The sequence below is a fragment of the Eublepharis macularius genome, chromosome 2 (assembly GCF_028583425.1).
Source record: "Eublepharis macularius isolate TG4126 chromosome 2, MPM_Emac_v1.0, whole genome shotgun sequence".
Lineage (NCBI taxonomy): Eukaryota > Metazoa > Chordata > Lepidosauria > Squamata > Eublepharidae > Eublepharis > Eublepharis macularius.
Genome location: NC_072791.1, coordinates 210,843,275 through 210,865,357, shown reverse-complemented (window position 1 = coordinate 210,865,357; position 22,083 = coordinate 210,843,275). Strand labels below are relative to the sequence as shown.

Sequence of the window (22,083 nt, the reverse complement as noted above, 5' to 3'; positions counted from 1 at the left end):
GTGGCTTTTTTCCACTGGAAGAGCTGCTTAATTTGGAGGAAGGCTTCAAAGTTCAGCCAAAAGGAAAGGTATATAAATATTTCAATTAATTAATAGATAAACTTTGCTATGTGAAGTGGTGGGATCCATCCTTACCTCTTGTCATTTTTTCCAGACACTTGAGCACACATCTGTCCTGCATTATATGGGTACTACCCTCTCTTTGTGTTTTAAAATTGTCCCTAATCATATATTCAAGAATGTATGACATTCTTAAATAGGAACAGGAGGGCTGATGTGCCTGGATATGGAGTAAATTAGGTCATAGTCCTGCCTGCCTCTTTCATGCTGCTTGCTTCTGGAACAAGAGACTACACACAAAACCACTGTATTGCAGACACTGGATAGGGAGAAAAGCTGAATAGAATGGCACAAGACTGTTGTTTTTGTTGCAGTAGACTGGCATGAATTACCTCGCATTTGATTCATGTTAGCAGCTGTAGGGAGTGCACTGATGGTAGTGTAGGAGGTTTTGGTGTTAAAGGCTGTAAGGGACCTTGGAGCTCATGTAATCTACCTCCCTTCCAGTGCAGGAATACACCACAGCATTCCTGACAGATGGCCATCCAACCTCTGCTTAAAGATCTTCAGTGAAAGGGAGTCCAACGCCTCCCAAGAGAGTCTGTTTCACCACTGGGCAGCTCTTACTGTTAGGAAGTTTCTTCTAATATTTAGCTGAAATCTGCTGCCTTCTAAGCTCTCCCCATAGCCAATGCACATTATAGGTATTAGAAACATACAGCTGAAAGGGACCCCAAGGATCATCTAATCCCAACACCCTGCACAATGCAGGAAATCCACAGCTATCTCCCCCTGCCCTCACCTCCCCCATTGACCCTTGCTCTATGTCCAGAGGAAAATAAAAAACCTCCAGGATTCCCAGCCAATCTGGCCTGGAGGAAAATTCCTTCCTGACCCCAAAGTGGTGATCAGTATTACCCTGGTCATTTAAGAAAAGGCCACGAAAGCCTAGCACTGGTTCATTCCTTCATGTCCTCTTTCTCCTGATCTGTGTATGTTCATATTGAGTCCTAGAATCATCATTGTTGTCAGGTGGCTATCTAGCCATTCCTACAAGAAAGGAGAGCCTACCACCTCCTAAGGAACCTTTTTCCACTGAGGAACCACTCTGTCAGGAAGTTCTTCCTAATATTCAGCTAAAAACTTTTTTGCTTTAATTTTAATCCGTTGTTTCTGGTTTGACCCTCTGGGACAACAGAAAACAACTCTGCTCCATCCTGTATGTGACAGTCCTTCAAATACTTGAAGAGAGCTATCATAACACCTCTCAGGGCCAAGCGACAAGTGACGAATGACACTTGAACAGCCAGTGGATATAGGGCCAAGCTACACATGACAAATGACACTTGAACAGCAAGTGGATTGAGTGGAGGGCAAGTGAACAGGGAGAAATACACTTGCCGTTCAAGTGTCATTCGTCATGTGTAGCTTGGCCCTGAGTGGAGGGCAAGTGAACAGGGAGAAATACACTTGCCGTTCAAGTGTCATTTGTCACTTGTAGCTTGGCCCTCAGTCACCTCCTTTCCAGGCTAAACATATCCAGCTCCTTCAACTTTTCCTCACGGGACTTGGTCTCCAGACCCTCTCTCCATCTTTGTTGCCCTCCTTTGGACATGTTCCAGCTTGTCAACATCTTTCTTAATCTGTGGTGCCCAAAACTGAACACAGTAATCCAAGTGAGGTCAAACCAGAGCAGAGTAAAGTGATAACCATCACTTTGCATGATCTGGACACTATACTTCTGTTGATACAGCTTAAAATTGCATTTGCCTTTTTAACTACTGCATCACACGGCTGACTCATTTTCAGTGTATTATCTACTACGACTCCTAGACCTTTTTCACACGTACTACTGGCAAGACAAGTCTCCTCCATCCTATATTATGCCTTTGATTTTTCCTACCTAAATGCAAAACTTTACATTTATCTCTGTTGAATTTCACTTTGTTTTAGCCCCGTTTTCCAGCCTGTCAAGATCATCTTGAATCTTGATTCTGTCTTCTACTGTATTTTAACTCCTCCCAATTTAGTTTCATCTGCAAATGTAAATGAGCATCCCCTCTATTCCTTCTTTCATCCAAGTCATTTATAAAGATGTTGAACAACACAGGATCCAGGACAGATCCCTAAGGCACTCCACTTGTCACTCCTTTCCAAGGGGATGAGGAACCGTTTACAAGCTCTCTTTGGGTATGATCTGTCAACCAGTTACAAATCCACTTAACAGCAGTAAGATCATAACCACATTTTACCAACAAGAATATCATGTGGAACCTTATCAAAAAACCTTACTGAAATAAAGATAAATTATTCCCACAGCATTCCCCTGATCCAACGAAGTAGTAACTCTCAAAAAAGGGGATAAGGTTAGTCTGACATTATTTGTTCTTCAGGAACCCATGCTGGCTCTTAGTAATCACAGCTGTCTTTTCTAAATGCTCAAGAACTGATTATGGAAGCATTAAGCAGGGATTTCCACCAGCTCAACTCCTTAATAATGAATACTGTCTCAATCCTAGCCTGAACTTCTTTTCATTCCAGTTTGTTCCAGTGCAAAATATATGGGCTGCCAAAATATATGGGAGGTGGAGAAGTTGGCTCCAGTCTAATTCAAGTTACTCATGGTTAAGTCCCACTGAAACCTGTGGAATTAGTCACAACAGCCCTAGTTCCCTATGGGATTTACAGTGTTATCCTATGTAAAATTACACCCTTCTAAATCCATTGAAGTCAATGGACTTAGAAATGTGTTACTCTACTTAGTTGGCACTGTTATTCACAGCTTACTTTAGTGCTGTGGACTTTATAGTTTTTTTTCTTGTTCTTTTCCTGTTAAAGTAACTTGATGATGTTTTTTATAGAAATCTTGCTGTAGCTCAATCCTGCACGTGCATTGAGCCATAACTGCATGAAGAGTTACAGTTAAATCTGTTTGATTATTTTTTTAAAAAAAAATGTTTAGCTGCCCTGAGCCCATTCGTGGGGAGGATGAGATATAAGTCAAATAAATAAATAAATCACCCCGGTGATACATATGGTTTGTTCAGATGTGACCAAACTAACGTCAAAAAGCTTCCTGGTGTGGGGGGAGGGGCTCAGGGGACACGGAAGGTATAAATCTAAATTATTTATATTTTTCAAGCAACACCAAATCTAAACAGCCATATACAAAATGTTTCCATCAGTGCTTCTGATATTGCTCAGCTGTCATACTCAAATATGAGAACGGACCAGAGCAGCACATATTCTGAAATAGAGGGCTTTATTTTATAGAGCTGGAGTGTCTTGGAAAGGGGGCGGGGGGGGGAGACCTTTCTGCCTTCGCTGCCCAACGTTGCTGTTAAATGTTTGCTTCACTTTATTCTACAGTGCAAAATTTTAATTGACTGTACCCCCGTGCTTATTTCCAAAGGGGCAAAAAGAATCTGTTTCCTGCCATTTCATCCTATGATCTGCTAGTTCAGACTAAGAGGGCTGAAGAGTGTCGATTGGCAGCACTCAAAGAAATAAAGGAGAAACAGGCCTTAATTGAACAGCGGAGAAAGCAAGTATCAACGGGGGGTTTGGTTTACTTGGTTTTTGCCAATTTCTTTGGACACTGCCGTGCCGAGCTCTGCCGGATCTGCAACTGAGGGCAGAATGGCAGGTGATGGTGAAAGACTCCTGCCTTTGAAGCAGTGTGTTTGTGTGCGGTTGTGAACGTGTGTGCAGCAAGCGAGGAGGAGGAGAAGGCAGATCCTTCCCTGCTTGCCACTCTCCTTCTTTTCCAAAATGTCCTTCCAGTTGCATTTCTCCCATTTGTCTATTGAGCATGGAAATGAGGTACAATGGGAGGTGGGAGAAGGAGTAGCCTAGAGAGAAGGGATGTCGTCGGAAACAAAGTGCAGTGAGGTCTTAACAGGCCAGCACACACAGGAGGCAATCTGCAGATAAAGATTCAAGTCTGCTTTGTTCCTGTGTGCTTCTGCCTGTACATTCCATGTGCCCCCCAGTTCAGTCCTCACTGAAAAAGAACTGAGGCAGGAGGGCTGGGAAAAAGCCTCTGCCTGAGGCCTTGCTGAGCCACTTCTAGTAAGAGGTATGATGGGCTAGATGGATCAACGGTCTGATTCAGTGTAAAGCAGCATCATAAGAAACAGTTGTTCATAGTGTAGAGACACTTGATACAATACTTAGCACCAGGGCTTTTTTTCAGCTGGAACGTGGTGGAACGGAGTTCTGGCACCTCTTGAAAATGGTCACATGGCTGGTGGCCCCACCCCCTGATCTCCAGACAGAGGGGAGTTTAGATTGCCCTCTGCGCAGCAGCGCAGAGGGTGATCTAAACTCCCCTCTGTCTGGAGATCAGGGGGCGGGGCCACCGGCCATGTGATCATTTTTGCCAAGGGTGATTTAAACTTAAAAACTCCCCCATTGTTCCATCTGACCCAAAGTGATGTCATTGCATGATCCCGGGAACATGCACGCACTTTGCGCATGCGCATGTGGTACCAGGGGCACCACCTCCCGCCAGGAGTTGCCCCCATGCTGGCAACCCACTGAGTTCTACCACCTCTTTTCCCAGAAAAAAAGCCCTGGTTAGCACGACGCGTTTCCATTTGTTAAAAACAAAGAATTGCAACTCTTTGCAAACCCTATAACTGGAGTAACTCCACATAGGATTGTACAGTCATTGAGTCTGATTGATTGACTCGGATAATAGTGGTAACAGCGAGTGATATACACTCATTAGCATGGCTTAGTGAAGAAATAATCATTTTCTATTTACCTGGGCCGTTTTCACACTGCTTACCGGCCACGGAACATCGTGCTAAGCTCTCAGTCATTCCTGGAGCTTGGCACAATGTTCCGTGGCTGGTAAGCAGTGTGAAAACGACCCTTGTGTGTATTTATTCCATCCTTCTCCCAAGGAGCTCAGGGCAGTGTACATCATGCTCAGGACAGTGTACATCATGTTCCATTCTTCCATTTTATCCTCTTAACAATTCTGCATGGTAGATTAGGCTGAGAGTGCATGGCTGATTCGTGGTCACCCAGCCAGGTGCATGACAGAGTGCGGATTTCAACGCAGGCCTCCCAAATTCTAGATCAAAACTGTAATCACTACATCATGTTAGTTCTCTAATGTTGATACCGACAAGATAAAAAGGATCAACTGCCCCAATCTCTCCCCCCCCAAACCTCCACATATCCCTAAATTCCTTGTAAATTATTAGATTTAAATAAAGGCACACACTGCTGCCACATTTCACAGATTGTCAATGGAATCAATACTGTTTATGCTTTAATTACTGCCGCTACTACCATTTAACATTTAACATTTACTTAGTGCCCTCCATAATTTGAGGGCTGTGCGGACTTTTAAAAACGTTTTCCCGAAACCATGCGGATTATTTTCTAGAGATAAAGAAGTGCTTCAGAAATGGAGGAGACAGGCCAAGTTGATGAGAGAGAGGAAGGAAGTACTGTACACTACTCCATCAGGAAAAGGAGACACGGTACGTAAATGCTACAGCAGCTGTCCAAAAGGGTTGCTTCTCATCTTTGACGCTGATGTGCCATGTGGTCTTGGGCTAACTAGTCACTACCACTCACTTTTTGTGTCTTGTTGTCCTATCCTAATAGTCTGATTTAGCTGCTGTGGCATACATATTTTTTATGTTTTAAATTTAATTTATAGTTTGCTCTCCCTGCAAGCAGGGACTTACAACTCTTCAGCTAAACAGGAACGTGCTTTAGGCAAGTGAAGAGGAGCGCTTTGCCCCCGCTTGGTACTAAATCATCTTTTCCACCCCTTAAGAAAAGCTTTAAAATTTCCAGGTGTTGCTGGGAACTCTGTTCTGGTCTAGAGTGGAAAGGGCTGTTACTGGCTCCAACTGAACACAGATGCCAAGGTCAGAGTACAGGCAGAGCACCAGTGCATGTTCAGGCTCTGACTGAGAGCCAAGCTACAAGTGACGCCTGACACAGGTTGGACACTTGTCAGCTTCCCTCAAGTTTTGATGGGAAATGTAGGCATCCTGGTCTTGCAGCTGTAATGGAGAGCCAAGCTGTAAAACCAGGACGCCTACATTTCCCATCAAAACTTGAGGGAAGCTGACAAGTGCCCAACCTGTGTAAAGCATCACTTGTAGCTTGGCTCTGACTTTCACCAGCATGTGGAAGCACCAACCATCGCATACCAGATCAGTGTTATCCAGCTGTAAGCTGAAGCGTCTACTCGTATGATCAATATTGTCTCAGTGTGCAGCATTCAGGTCAGTAGAACCTCGGCCAGATTTGGAGTACATATGCACCCTATATTCATTCTAATAGTGATTGTAGCTGCAGTTATAGAATCAGCCACTGAAGAGCTTGTGCGGCATAGTGGTTAGAGGCGTTTAGGATCTGGAGACCTTTAAATCCTTATTCTCTCATGAAGTTTGTTAGATGAACTTGAGCCAGTTTCCATCTTACTTACCTCTCAGGGATGTTGTAAGGATAAAATGGGGAAGGGAGACCCACATACACTGTCTTGAGCTCCTTGGGGGAAAGATAGGGTAACAATGCACTAAATTAATAGGAGGAACTGCAGGTTACCATGTCTGTGTCCACAATGAGACAATTTCCCATTGTGCAAGCATTCACAGTGGCAATGGCATGTCCACACTGGGGTATACTCCACGTTTTCCTTGGTAATCTCATGCCCATCTTTTTATTATAGCAATATAGCAACCATTGATAAAAAGTGCAAATGGTGATGAAAGGAATAGCGGGTGTGAGAGGGTAGGAAAGGAAAATAGCCTCAGTATAGGCAGGGAGGGTTGAAAATCTGCACCTTCCTGTCTACATAGTGGGTAAATTTGCTTTGACTATGATCTTCCCAGAAAGATCTAGGGTGGTACAGTGGGTAGATTGTTGGTCATGGAGAAGAACATACCGAGGATAGGAAAGGACAATTGGAGCAAGATTGGGCAGCAATATCTCATAGGCAGTCCAAAAACCCTTCACCTATTTGGTCATAAAACCAGCTTAAAAGTTCTGCATGGAGGCAGCCGTTGTGTACTAAAGCACAGCTACATCTTTTTTGGAAAGAAGTACCAGGAGGAGGGGATTTGTATCAGAGAAGGGGCAAATAAGCCTTTTCTGGCCTGTCAATTTCTCCTCTGGAATTCCTGCCTCCGAGAAGCCTTTTGCCCATCTGTGGTTCCTGGACCATGTTTGTAGTCTGGCATAATGGCAAAGAATCTTGAGGTTTTCCATTTTTATGTAGAATTTTAAAAGCATTTTAGTTTTAGATAACCATATTTTTATCCTACCATTCCTCGAACTCAGGGCAGTAAACATAGATCTTTCCTCCTGCATCTTATCCTTACAACAACACTGTGAAGTAGGTTAAGAAGACAGAGCATGTGAGTGCCCCAAGGTCACCTGGTGAACCTCAAGACCAGCCTGACACTGAAATCACTATACCACACTGCCTCATAGCTGACATGTTTTGCTGGTGAGAGAAACATGAAAAAGCTGTCAACTGTGGCTGTTTCCACACAGCTTACTTTCTTCCAAAAACTTCCAAAAAATAGTGTCTTTGCATGCTGTTATTGCACAAAATCGCGTGAGAAGACACTGTCTTCCGCAATAACAGCGTCTTTTCGTGCAATTTTGCGCAATAGCATCTTTCTGGCATGATTTCACGCGCAAAGATGCTCTTTTTCAGAATTTTTCGGAAGAAGGTAAGCCGTGTGCAAACAGCCTATCTCTGCTATCATTGCAGAAGCTGGGAGACAGACGTTTCTCGGGATTCAAGCTTAGCCTCTATCCATGGCTACTTACTGAATTTTTATCATTAATATGTCCTTGCTTGAGTGCTTAATAATTCTGAGTTCTGTAAGAAGCCAGCAATACAATCAAAAGAGATGGTCCCTGCTTGTTAATATGTGTCCAACTAGTGTCAGGCGTCACTTGTAGTTTGGCTCTGAGACTCAAGAGATTACACAGTGTGAGAGCAATATAGTCAGTATCAAGGACAATTTCATAAACAATGCCATACAGTAAATAAACGTAAGTTTACAAAGACATAATATTAGCAAGAATCCAATACAGAGTTGAAGAAATGCTGAAACAGAACATACTCAGTTCTAGGGCTGACATAGGAGCACATATTTAAAGCAATAGATAGGATGCAAGGTAACATAGTGGTGAAGTCTGTGGGTGAAGTCTATGGTCCCTAACTCATTAGTGGAGCATCTGGGACCCCTCCCTAGAATACATATAGATACATGCGTGTATTTTTAAAACACATGTCCAATCAAACTAAAACCAATAATAAAATTTGTAAAATGTGAAATGATCGACTTGAGTAAAAACAGAGTGTGCGTGTGCATGTATGTGCTGACAAGTCACAACTGACTTATGGCGACCCCAGCAAGGGGCTTTCTAGGCAAGGGAGAAGCAGAGATGGATTGTCACTGCCTTCCTCTGCAGAGTCTTCCTTGGTGCTCCCCCATCCAAGTACCAACCCTGCTTAGCTTCAAAGATCTGATGAGATCAAGCTATACCATGCCGCTTTTCCTCCCTGAGTAAAAGCAGTAAAAGTACATTAAAACATGAGAAGCGTTCCATAAACAGCTGCCTTAAATACACTCTTGAAATCTAAGGCCGCACCAAGAAAACAAAGCAGCCTATCAGTCATCTAAAACACCACAACAGCAGTCTTAAGGGACACCCACAAGACCTTGGTATGCATGTGCCACAAACCCGCGTCGAACTCAGGCTTAGGCTGACCTTCCCCTACCCTGAGGTAAAACTTCTCCTCTTTAAGCCTATGAAGCTGTATACTGGGCTGGGAAGCCTCTGGTAGCGTGGTTGATGTTCAGCTTCAACTTTCCTTCTTGTTCCACTCTTAAGGATGATTAAAAATGGTTACCCAGCCAAGTCTTAGTAGGGAACAGATCAGGGGTTTGCCCTTCCCTTTAGCCGAAACTGGCACACAAGGCTTGGGGAGGTTCAAAATGCAACTGAAGGTTTATTTACAGTACGTAAAGGCAGAAGGCAGGTAGGCAGGTGTTTGAACTGAAGAAACAAAGGTTTTTGTACAGGAACTTCACTGGTGTGAGGCACAAAACATTCAGTTTAACACTAGGTTGCTGGCTTCTTTCAGAGGTTGACACTGCTTCATAAATTTACATTTGTAAATTTACATATTTACATATGTGCACATTTACATATTTACAAATTGACATATGTAAATTTGATTCAGTCAGGCTTGGATTGAATAGGGACTATGAATGGTTATCTCATTATCAGAAGTAACTGATTTCATTATCAGAAGCAAACTGATCCCATTATCAGAAGCTACTGATTGCATCTACTCCCCCCTCCCTTCTCCACCTATATAGCTGACCAGTTTCTTCTCCATGCATCTGACGAAGAGAACTGTGGTTCTTGAAAGCTTATGCTACAGTAAAGTTGGTTAGTCTTAAAGGTGCTACTGGACTCTTTTTCTATTTTGCTTACCTCTTTGGATAATATACAAGATGAGCCTGGGCTGGCGGCGTGTGAAATTTTTTTCTGTAATTTGTAGAAGATGTTTTAATTTACGGGTCCAATAGTACTTTTAAAAAGAACAAAATGAACGAATTGATAACAGCCTTGCTTGATGAAATCCTCTGACTTTAGACTATAAAAGGGGTTGGCAAAAAGCATTCGCTGATTAGCAGAGAGGCTTGTAAGAGTCCCCTGTTGTTGGCATTGTAGTCCGAGAGCTCTTGATTAGGGAGGTGGGAGGGGAAATTATATCATTTTGTCTTGTCTTAGCCTTTGTTCTATAAGTCTGTAGAGTTAAGCTGTTCTTTTGTGGTTTGAATTATAACCTTTGCCTTATATTCCATAAAGCCTTAGACATGGTTAAGTATTTTCCTTTTGTACAGAGTGCACTTTTTCTAGATAGGGACAGTTAGGGAGTTTGGTCTATGCACAATACACATGCCTTGGTAAGGGGCAAACTGAGCACGGACCAGGGGAGTTGCGAGGCCCTAGGAGGTCGGGTCTCCCCAAAGTATTCACGGGACACTGATGCCAGCCCTGGGAGCAGGGCTTCTTTTCTGAGGGAAAAAAGTGGGGGAACTCTCACCTGGGCCAACTCCCGGCAGGAGGTGGCACCCCTGTCACCATGCACGCGCGCAGTGTGTGCGCTCCCAGGACCATGTGATGACGTCACTTCTGGGACGTCTTGGAATTTTAAAATTGCCTCGTTGGGGTTTAAAATGGTGATGGCGTCCACAGGTCAAATGAGTGATGCATCATGTGTGTGAACTCAACAAGAATCCAGGTTCACGGGCACACGCATCACTTTATAATGTTAGTTATATATGTTTGTCACACTGGCACTTTTTAAATCTTTATGGAAGCCTTGGTGAGAAAGTGTTTTTGAGTTTGCAATAGCTTGCATATCTCCAGTGATGGTCTGTGGGTCTTGAACTAGATGGAACAGGCAGGGGGACCAGGAAGCATTAATGTCCGCCCCCCCCCAAGCCACTGCCATGTTCAATTCTTAAAGAGACCTCTGTGTTCCAGTGCTGCCATTTTCCCTCATCCATCCCAAGCATATGAACTCACACCCATTTTTCAAAGAAAAAATTCATATCAAGCCTTTTTCAATATCAGTGTAGCCTTATTAATTGTCATTATGAAGAAAATGTAAATTTCCAAAACATTATAATGTAGGTATTCTTACACAGGATGGCAGAACCATGTTGTGCATTCAGCTAAATGTTTGAAGGATCCTTTTTGCATTCTTAGTATTTTATTTAATTCATAAAGAAAAATGAATCTTTGTATGAGGCAGAGGGTAGCATACCCAGAAGACATGGGCCATTTCCACACTGCTTACCGGCCACGGAACATCGCGCCAAGCTCCTGGAACGACAGTGTCTTCCTGGCGTGATTTCGCGTGAAATCACGCCAGGAAGACACTGTCCTGCCAGGAGCTTGGTGCGATGTTCCGTGGCCAGTAAGCAGTGTGGTAACGGCCATGGTTTGGTGATCAGAGGCATATGGTGCTGGGTAATTCCTTAGCTGGATTAGAAATGGGTGTGGCTTGAGGGTGTTGGAATGGAGAAGAAGAAATTAGTTACCAGCATGAATGCTTTGAGCCCTCATTTTGGGATTTGAACTAGCAACACGTGAATGCTGCTGTTGGCATTGGTGCTGTGTATCTGCTGTCTTCTCACTGAGGCCTTGACGGAAGAGGCAAAGGAAGACAGACAGCTGACCGATGATGTCTCCATAAATTCCTTAGGTCTCTGACTGGTTACGCTGTCTGTCAAAATTGCACTCCCCACCAGAAGGGGCAGACTGTGGTCGTATCTGAAGATCCCGTGTCTTTAGTAGGGTGTTCACTCTCATGGCATAATATTTTTCCTTCATTGTTTAGTACACAGGTAAAAGATACATTATGATACAGGGAGTTCACAACTGTTATCAGCTGAATGAGACGTCCTGTATAATGAGTTTCGCACCTGACACTAGATCTCTATTAGATAATGATGAGAAAACAGAGAACCTCAATAGGACTTTAAATTGCCAGATTTAATATGCATCTGGAGAGGGGGCCTGTGCTATGCAGAGTCTTTGCAGTCTTAGCCACTGCAGACATTTGTTGTTTTCTCTAGGGCATACTAATGCTATACTATGCTACATTTCTCTAGGTTTCACAGAATGCACCTTATGCTACTGATGACAATAGCAATTATCACAGCAAGCTAGAAGGCTGGGAAGTGCAGAACAAACAAGACGCAATGGAGATGCTGAATATGAGCACAATGAAAACCCTCGAGGATGTGAGGTAAGAGCAAACCTAGAAGAATACTGGGTTTACACTTAAAAATGCCTTGGTAATGGGTTACTGCACCTCGGTCTCCCATGTTGCATCCTCTCTTTTGGCTCCTGTTGTGTTTGATGTTTCTTTGAGATGTCTCTGAACTCAGGTGCATCACATTTTAATTAGGTAGGTACATTTCAAAGGACAGTTCAAAGGTTCCTTCTTTCCCACCTCTTGCACACTCACATCATACAGCCTGCTGCACCCAGGCCTGTTTTTAAACCATAAATATTCATTCATGCAAATATTTTCACTTAAGGGATCTGGATTCCAGTTCACTCATTTCGGCTCAACCTTTCAGCTGGATTCCAGTTCCCACTCATTTCAGCTCAACCTTTCAGCTGGATTCCAGTTCCTGCTCATTTCAGCTCAACCTTTCAGCTGGATTCCAGTTCACGCTCATTTCAGCTCAACCTTTCAGCTGGATTCCAGTTCCCACTCATTCCAGATCAACCTTTCAGCTGGATTCCAGTTCCCGCTCATTTCAGATCAACCTTTCAGCTGGATTCCAGTTCCCACTCATTCCAGATCAACCTTTCAGCTGGATTCCAGTGCCCACTCATTCCAGCTCAACCTTTCAGCTGGATTCCAGTTCCCACTCATTTCAGCTCAGCCTTTCAGCTGGATTCCAGTTCCCACACATTTCAGCTCAACCTTTCAACTACCCATCTTTACTGTCAAATTCCCCCCTCCCCCCAGGTCATCTTTATGTTTTACTGGTAGATGTACATATTCACTTTAATTTGGTACTCAGATCTCTGTTACCATAGCAAATGAGTTTAACAGTGTCCACACTATAACCCTGAATTTTAATCCAATGTATAGATGCCAGTAAAATGTTGGAAGAAACAGACATGTTTAACCTAAAGAAAAGAAAGGGGACTGTAGGAGAAGCAGGTGACATTCCTTGTATCAATATATTGTCTGTTTTTATACTATAAACAGCTGTTATAAAAGTGTGGTGCAACTGGATTTTATCAAAGACACAGCAGTTTGGGGTTGACTATCAGAAAATCAGCCGGATGTGCTAATTGTCCAAGAGAAACTGTGAAATCTTCTGTGAGGGTTTGTGGGAGGGAAGAAAGTTCCATATATAGCTAGCCAAACAAGCCCAGTGCTATTGAACTACCATAGAACGTTCTGCACAAATACTCTGGCCTGGACAAACAGCAGTCATTACGATCAGGCTAGAGGAATTAACCATACTACATCTTTGCTGAGTACAGAGACAGATACTCCTTGCCTTCTCAGATCCTAGAAAAAAGTAACCTAGGAGATCCCTCTGTTTACATGTATTAGATTTGTGTTGCACTTATCTTGCAAGGCATTCATGGCGATGCACAAGGATTGTGCTATTTTTTCCTTACAGCTACTCCCTGACATAGCTTAGGCTGAGAGCGGAACCACAAGTGACAACAGGCACAGGTTGGACACTTGTCAGCTTCCCTCAAGTTTTGATGGGAAATGTAGGCAGCTTGGCGGAATGTTGGACAAGTGACAGTTGAAAAGTCCATTGGACAGCAGACGGAGAGCCAAGCTGCAAGACCAGGATGCCTACATTTCCCATCAAAACTTGAGGGAAGCTGACAAGTGTCCAGCCTGTGCCTTTTGTCACTTGTGGTTCCGCTCTAAGTGTCTGGTTCAGTGGCACCCAATGAGAGCTTCACAGGTATTCAGGAATCTAAAGACAGGCCTCTCATCTAAAGCAAACAGCCCAACCACCACATCACATTGGCTTATTTGCCAGCTTTCCCATTAAGTCTGTGCAGCATGCTAAAAAGGAAGGGGAGAGACAGTTCATCTTCGGTCTTCTGTGCAGTCCTGCATGGGACTGCGCATGAGCAGGCCTGCTGATCAGTAGGTTCTAGAGCTGAAAATTCCTCTAGGAAGCGTCTTACCCCTTCCGAGAGCGCATGCGCAGCTTGTTTCCTGCCAAAACAACCCGCTCTCTTGGAGGAGCGATGCCCCCGACCCTCAGTTTCTCCTTAGCCTCCAGACTCTCCAGGTAAGTAGTTAAGAGCACACAGCAGGGAAGGAGAGAGGGTATGTGTGCCTGCACAGAAGACCTCAGTGAACAACAATTAAAGGTAAGTGCAATCCTGTTTTCAACTCTGCTCTGCATCCAGCTCCATCTAGATCACTGCGGTCTGAAAAAGGCTGTGGTAGTGGAGAAGGGGAATTAATGCACTGCGGTCCCGGTAACCTCTTCCCTGCTATGACTCCCACTTCCAACTCTGAACTCACCTCCTAGAGAAGAGGAATGTACTTGATGACTGGTCAAGTGGTGAGGGAAACAGACTAAAGCTGAATCCAAATCGGATGGAAGTGATACTGGCTTGTGTTCTCAAACGGAATGTATTGTCAGCTTTGGATGGCATTTCTTTCATTAACGGAATGAAGGGGTTGGGTTTTTTGTTGATTCCCTCCTTGTTGATGGAGAACAGGCAAAAAATAGCCTTTTGCCAATGGTATGTAGTAGAACATTTGCTGTCAACTATCCAGGCTATGCTGATCTATGAGCAGAACCACAAGTGACAAAAGGCACAGATTGGACACTTGTCTGCTTCCCTCAAGTTTTAATGGGAAATGTAGGCAGCTTGGCAGAATGTTGGACAAGTGACAGTTGAAAGTCCATTGAACAGTCAGAGAGCGAAGCTGTGAGACCAGGATGCCTACATTTCCCATCAAAACTTGAGGGAAGCAGACAACTGTCCAATCTGTGCCTTTTGTCACTTGTGGTTCTGCTCTATGTTACTGAAACTTCAGAGCTTGACTACTGCTGTACACTCTATATGGGTCTGCCCTTGAAGACAACTTGGAAAATTAAGGTGATAGAGCTCACCTTTTGGCAGAAGCAGGCTAATTTACATGATGCTCTGATTTCAAGACAGATTTATTGATTACCTGGGCTTAGTTCAAGGAGCTGTTTCCTAAAGACTTTTATGACTTGGGACCCACATAATTTAGGAACTCCCTCTCCCTACTGATGAATCCTACCACCAACTATGCTTCTCTGATCAGCAGCCTTTGTGTGTGTGTGTGTATGTGTGTGTGTGTTGCACGTTATGATGGTTAGAACAGCCTCAGCCTGCTCTTTTCTACAATGGCCTCAAACTTATGAAATAGTCTGCTAATAAAGATTAGAACTTGGTCGGTCTTTAGGAAGGCATATAAAGCTGTCCTTTTTTGAGAGGGCTTTATTGGTGGTTCTTGTTGTAAATCCTTTACTGATTTATTATTATTATTATTTGCTTTGTTACTGATCCTAGGGGTGGGGGAGTAGATTGTTAATGGCCTAATAAATTTACTTGCATGCTTTCCTGTGTACCTCATCATTCTCAAAAATTTATATTTGGAAATAAAAGACATTGAGGGAGATGGCCCAGACATTTAAACACTATCTTCTGCTACATACAATACTCTTCTGAAGATCTCCAGTGTTTGCAAAAGAGATACTGCCTTTTACTGGTTATAATTAATCTGCTTTAGGAGCTTTTAGAAGCAGGACAAAAACATTAAATACATTGTAGTCAAACAGGGAAGTCTTTCACTTCATGGGCTGACTAAAACTTCTTGTCATATTACAAAAGCAATTTACTTTAAAATACCTTTCACCCTCCTGCACCTGCTGTATAACATTCATGTGCTTAAAGTTGTGCTGTCTTACGGCCAGGCTACAAGTGACGAATGACACAGGTTGGACACTTGTAAGTTTCCCTCAAGTTTTGATGGGAAATGTAGGCAGCTTGGCGGAATGTTGGACAAGTGACAGTTGAAAAGTCCATTGGACAGCAGTCGGAGAGCCAAACTGTAAAACCAGGACGCCTACATTTCCCATCAAAACTTGAGGGAAGCTGACAAGTGTCCAACCTGTGTCATTTGTCACTTGTAGCCTGGCCCTCAAACTGAGTAAAAGAAGGAATGCAATTTTTTTTTAAAAAAATACAAAATGGATGATGGGATGTAAATGTTTTAATTAAATAAATAAAAACGGCACATGAGTCTTACGGAAGCCCATTCAAGTAAATGGATAGCGCCCAGCGGCAGTGCTTCATGAATCCCTCTTAATATTCACAGTGAAGGATTTTTATTAAAAAAATCAGAGGCTCTGATCCAGACATGTTAGGAGAACTCATTGAAATCAATAGATCTTAAGCATGTCTAACTTTGTAGATCTGACCTAGCATATTCAAAGGGCCAGTATTTTATTTCAACACTGAACTTTGGTTCTGCAGATTTTGAAAACTCCTTTCCTGAACTACGTAGGCAGGCATGATTAACAACAAACCACGTTTTCTATTATGTGAACAAACCTTGGCCGTTTTGGGCTCTCTCCTTCGCACCTCTCCTCTCTTTACATGCTGCTCAGAAATTAAGCACTTCTACTTTCAGGGGTAAAACATAGCTTGTTCAGCTGCTGTGGTTTAGAATCCCAGTTTGGTGGCAAGAGAACAAGCCACGGTTAATGGCAAATGATGGTTTGCCCCACCGCTGGAGGTGTTTTACTTCTGAGCTGTTAAAGGGTAAGAGGGAAGGAGAGAAGGGGGCAGTGAGTGAGCCAGGTGTTTTCCAGTACTCATTCCTGTACTGTAATGACAAACCCTGGCTTGTTTGTTATGTGTGAACTGTGCCATAGGCATCAGAATGTTGAAAGCACCGTTGAAATGCCAGTGCGTTTGCACAAGTGAAATTTCTATTTAATCGCTGTGATAGTGTATGCTATCAATGCAGCAAGTATCTTAAGAAGATATGGAGGCATGGAAGATTTGGAAAATAATTATATTTTCCTTTGTTTTTCAGGGCTGCCAAATACAGAGAAGTGGAAAACCGTATCAAGCAGCACATACAGATAATGAAAGAAAAAAAGAAAAAATTAACAGAGATACCCCATGAAGATATGGAAAGAGCAAAGCAAGACATTAAAATGGTAGGTTACTTCTCTTTCCTTTGAAATAAAGTGAAAAGTTCCTTTTTACTCTCAGGGAGCAGATGCTTTTAACAATTTAAGGCAGCAGTGCTGTTCAGGTCTAGTCAGAATCCTACTTAGGTTCATTCAATGGGGTTTGAAAAATGAAATCCGGCCCTCAAGTCATAGTTGACTTATGGCGACCCCTGGTGGGGTTTTCATGGCTTGCTGTGTTATGTTATAATTAGTTGGGGCTGTATTGGAAATTTTGCCTGGTAGTTGAGGATGGGGGAGAGGTCCAGGAGTGTGACAGTGGAGACTGGGATGGGGCTGGGGATCCCAGTGCTCTGGGGTCAAGGGAGGTATGGCAGTGGGGTTGGAAAGGAAGGCCACAGAGATGTGGTAGGGCTCGGTGTCCTTCCAACTTGTGCCCCATCCCAAGGCATGCTGGTTGTGGGGCTAGGAGGATGAAATGCCTCCCTCCGGCACTGCTGTTGTGTAATGCCAGGTCCATAAATAACGAGACCAAAACTCTGCAAGATTATATTGCAGCAAAAAATGCAGACCTGGTATGAGTGACTGAGACCTGGGTGAGAGACAGCAAAACAGTCGCCTTGAAAGAACTGGCGCCACCGGGGTTCTTGGTCCTTCACCAGTCCCGGATGGATGGTCGGAGGTGGTGGCGGCGATACTCATTTGAGAGTCTTTCTCCTTCAGGCCCCTCACCCAAAGATTACTGGCATTATTTGTGTTGGCCAGATGTGGGATACTGAGGAGAGTTTGGCTATCTGTCTGGTGTGCCGACTGCCTAGCGCTCCAGCAGCTACCCTGCCAAGACTGTTGGAGGTGGTGGTGGGATGGGCCTTGGAGTACTCCACGTTATTGGTCCTGGATGACTTCAGCATCCATGTCGATGATGCCACCTCTGTACAGGCTTTGGACCTGGTGTCATCCATGGCAGCACTGGGACTCTCTCAAGTTGTTTAAGTTCCCATGCACCAAGCAGGCCACATGCTAGATTTGATCTTTGGGGTGGGGACACAGGTGGACCTTGATACCGTGGAAGCGATGCTCTGGTCAGACCACTTTGTCCTGAAGGCTCATTTGGGAGCACCAGCCCCCTCCTGCATAGGCGGCGAGCTAATTTATGTTCGCCCGCAGACACTAATGGATCCAACTGGTTTCCAATTCAAGGTCTTGGTTTTAACTTTTAAAGCCCTAAACAGACTGGGACCAACATACCTGCGGGACCTCCTCTCTCCGTATGCACCCCAGAGAGCACTAATCTAAGCAAATAAGAACCTACTGGTTGTCCCTGGCCCCAGGGAGGCATGGCTGGTCTCAACCAGGGCCAGGGCTTTTTCAGTCCTGGTTCCAACCTGGTGGAACTCTCTGTCGCAGGACATCTGGGCCCGCCAAAACCTCATATCTTTTCAGAGGGCCTGTAATACAGAGATGTTCCACCAGGCATACAGTTGAAGCCAGGTTTTGATGGTAGGAGTGTCCCTACCGGTCTCCCGTCAGGGGGGCAACAGAATCATCTGCCCCCCCCCCAAAGCACAGTCACTGAAATATTATTAACTGTGGCCCCTACCCACCTTTTTTGTTTATATTTGATTGGGGAAATTGGAGGAGGCCGCCATATGAGTTGTTGCTCTATATGCATTTGGGGGCTTTTGGATTTTAAGTGTATATATATGTTTTATTGTGTACCGAGCTTGTTGTTGCACCCTGCCCTGAGCCCATTTGTGTGGAGGGTAGGCTAAAAATTGAATTAATCAATAAAGAGACTAACAGAGTTGGGAAGCCATTGACTGCCTCTGCAACCTAGGTCTTTGTTGGAGGTCTCTCATCCGATTACTAACCAAGGCTGACCCTGCTTAGCTTCTGAGTTCTAACAAGAGCAGGTTCTTCTGGGCTACTCCCAGGAAAATGCTGTTAGTATTGCACTGTAAAGGAGTTATAGTGCAAACTTAAGAAGAGTTCCTCCAGTCTATGCTCATTGAAATCAATGGACTTAGAATGGAGGAACTCTGCTTAGGATTGCACTGTTCGTTTTCTTCCTTTTCTCCCCCGTATAGCTACAGTACAGCTTTGTAAACAAATGACAAAAGGTGGATTTATGCTCCACCTACAGCCGTGTTAAAATTTGCTCTTTACTCCAGAGCAAGTGAGGTTTATATTTTTCTCTGGAGTAAAGGGTAAGCTACAGGAACTGGAGGAGTCATGCACAAATTGGGCATGATGCCGCCTGGAAACTCTTTTTAACTGCAGGGACTTCTTGCTGTTAGCACAGAAAAAAAATTCCCATGTAGAAACAGCTGAAGATGGTTTCGGATTTTGCTTCGAAACCATTGTGGCGACCATTCAGTTTATGCATCCGTTTTTACAAATAGAAAAGTAGCTGTTGATTTTGGGTAAAGAGGGAAATCTTGCCTTTTCTGCTGTCACGTTAATATAACGATTGTTACAGTTTCATTTGTGTCTTAATGGTTTCCCCTCCAGGTTGAGGAATTAGAAGCAGAGCTAGCTGACATGAAAAAGGACCTTCACCCAGAATATCGGTTCACAGCCTTTACTGGAGAATTGCCAGCATCACCGGATAGTTCATTAGGGGTCACAAAACCTCAAAATATCTTTTCTAACATGACATTTTAATTATATAAAGGAGTATTTCTCATGCAACGACCACCTGTGGTTGCATGCTTTTCGGTGGATCTGTGTCTAACTAGACTTCATAAAATTGTCCTTTTCTCTTTTGGTCTTGTTTTTTTGTGTTTAATAACATAGAAATAATTAGTGAGATCTTTTTCACTCTAACGTCTCCCCAGTTTGAATATAGACATATCTACAAGGTTTTGAAGGGCCTTTAGTCATTGCCCAGTGATTTTCATGCAGAACAATTTAGGTCTTCATAGAACTTCACCATGCAGCCCTAGATAATATGTTGCAAATAGAAATCCTTATAAGGAGACTCCTATTCGAAGGAGAAATATTAAACTAAAAATTATACAGTTTTGTTGTAGTGATTTTCTAGTGCATGAAAAGCCAGTCCATGTCTTTCCAAATGAATTTTTGTTATTCATCTTTGCTGTTGCTAATCAGCAGAATAATGGAGCTACCAAAAGAAACTTAGTCCATTCATATATACGCAGCCTGTGCATTGCAGAGGACTTTTTATGGCTGGAAATGATTTTGAAGTGCCTGGAATGAAACTTTCCCTGAGGATAATTTTTTCTAATTTTGGCATTTCTAATTGCAATTGCCTACAAACTACTGTTGTCTTTTAAAGAGAACAGTCCCATGGTTTGGCAGCTCCTAAGCCTTTATACATAAAAACCACCATTATTAGTCCAGTATCATATAGAAGGCCAAGTTTTTTAAAACAGATTTTGTTTTTGAACTGAGGTGCTGTGCTGAAGAAGAAATTTAGCCCGAGTTTTCCTGTCATCTTTAATAAATGGTAGTCATCATGACTAATGAAATGAATACATGTTAATATCTCATGTACTTGGAGGCCAGTTTTGAATTTCTAAACAACTAGAAACCCACAAATAGAGCCCCGAGGCGCAGAGTGGTAAGCTGCAGTACTGCAGCCCAAGCTCTGCTCATGACCTGAGTTCGATCCTGGCGGAAGCTGGGTTCAGGTAGCCGGCTCAAGGTTGACTCAGCCTTCCATCCTTCCGAGGTCGGTAAAATGAGTACCCAGTTTCCTGGGGGTAAAGTATCGATGATTGGGGAAGACAATGGCAAATCACCCCACAAAAAAGTCTGCCAAGAAAATGTTGTGATGCGAAGTCCCCCCATGGGTCAGTAATGACTTGGTGCTTGCACCTTTAGCTATAAACCCACAAATAAGCTACACATTCGGTGGGTATGTACATTTTTTGAATTATTATTTAAATGCAAAATAATGTAACTAACCATTGTTTTGCACAGTCTTCAAGCCAAGAAGTTGTTATGGAAACTGCTGTAATACTCCGCTCGGAGAAACTATCTTTCAATAGCACCTCTCTGAACCTACTTCGTACATTTTAGTCTTTCCTTCAGGGAGCTCAAAACCAATGTACATTGTTCTCATATTTATTTATTTAGAATATTTATATGCTGCCTCTTCAGAGTCCTGCTCAAGGCTGCTTACAATTAAAGTAACGTAACAATATAAAAACAAGCCATTAAAAACAAGCCATTGAACATCAGCAGCATAAAAACTATCCATAAAACAGAAGCAAAGCTGATAAGATGAAACCTCTGATTAAAAGCCTGGGCAGATGAAGTGTTTTGGCCTGGCATCTAAAAGAAAGGAAAGTAGGTACCAGGCAAGCCTCAAGGGGGAGGGTGTTCCAGAGGTGAGGTGCCACCACAGAAAATGCCCTGCTGGTAGTCATCACCTGCCTCACCTCTGAAGGCAGGGGCACAGAGAGCAAGGCTTGGGGGACAGATATTGACTAAGCTGGATAGTATGGGAGGCGATGGTCCCTCAGGCACCCTGGTCCCAAGGCTTTTAGGGCCTTAAAGGTAAGAACCAGCACTTTGAATTGTGCATAGAAACATATGGGTATACTTTTTATCCTCACAACAAACCTGTTGTAGGTAACAGAACAAGTGTCCCAAGATTACACCATGAGCTTTATGACAGAGTTGGGATTTGAACTTGGGTATCTCAGATTCTAGGCCAGCAGCTTAATAACCTCGCCACACTGCCTAAATATTTACAAGCCAGCACCCGATCTCCCATTTAAAGGTAAAGGTAGTCCCCTGTGCAAGCACTGAGTCATTACTGACTGATGGGATGTTGCATTACAACATTTTCTTGGCAGACTTTTTGTTACAGGGTGGTTTGCCATTGCCTTCCCCAGTCATCTACACTTTACCTCCAGGAAACTGGATACTCATTTTACCGACCTCAGAAAGATGGAAGGCTGAGTCAACCTTGAGCAGGCCACTGGAACCTGGTTTCAGTCAGAATCGAACTCAGGTCGTGGGCAGAGCTTGGGCTGCAGTACTGCAGCTTATCACTCGGCACTACGGCGCTCCTTTTTACGGGGATCTCCCATTTAGGGGGACAAATTTGGAGAGAGTAGTGGACAAATCTAGGCATTTCTGGATGAAACCAAGTATCTACACCCTTTTCAGTGTGGATGCAAACCTGGCTCAGGCACAGAAGCTGTCTTGTTCACCTTGTTAAATGTTGTATATTGTTAGCTGACAGGAATGGTGTTGATCCTCTCGGCAGCCTTCAGTACCATGATATTCT

The 22,083-nt window shown here is 43.5% G+C and overlaps 1 protein-coding gene across 1 annotated transcript in view; it reads left to right on the top strand.

The window, feature by feature from the left end:
- The window catches only part of LOC129325233 (leucine-rich repeat-containing protein 27-like), a 43,096-nt gene extending 23,612 nt beyond the window's left edge, over positions 1-19,484 (top strand). The window contains exons 7-12 of the mRNA XM_054972857.1: positions 3,473-3,604; positions 5,462-5,558; positions 9,999-10,001; positions 11,748-11,884; positions 16,721-16,847; positions 19,332-19,484. Of these exons, the coding sequence (XP_054828832.1) occupies positions 3,473-3,604; positions 5,462-5,558; positions 9,999-10,001; positions 11,748-11,884; positions 16,721-16,847; positions 19,332-19,484 (649 nt within the window). The remainder of the gene's footprint in view (positions 1-3,472; positions 3,605-5,461; positions 5,559-9,998; positions 10,002-11,747; positions 11,885-16,720; positions 16,848-19,331) is intronic.
- Positions 19,485-22,083: the final 2,599 nt, after the last annotated feature.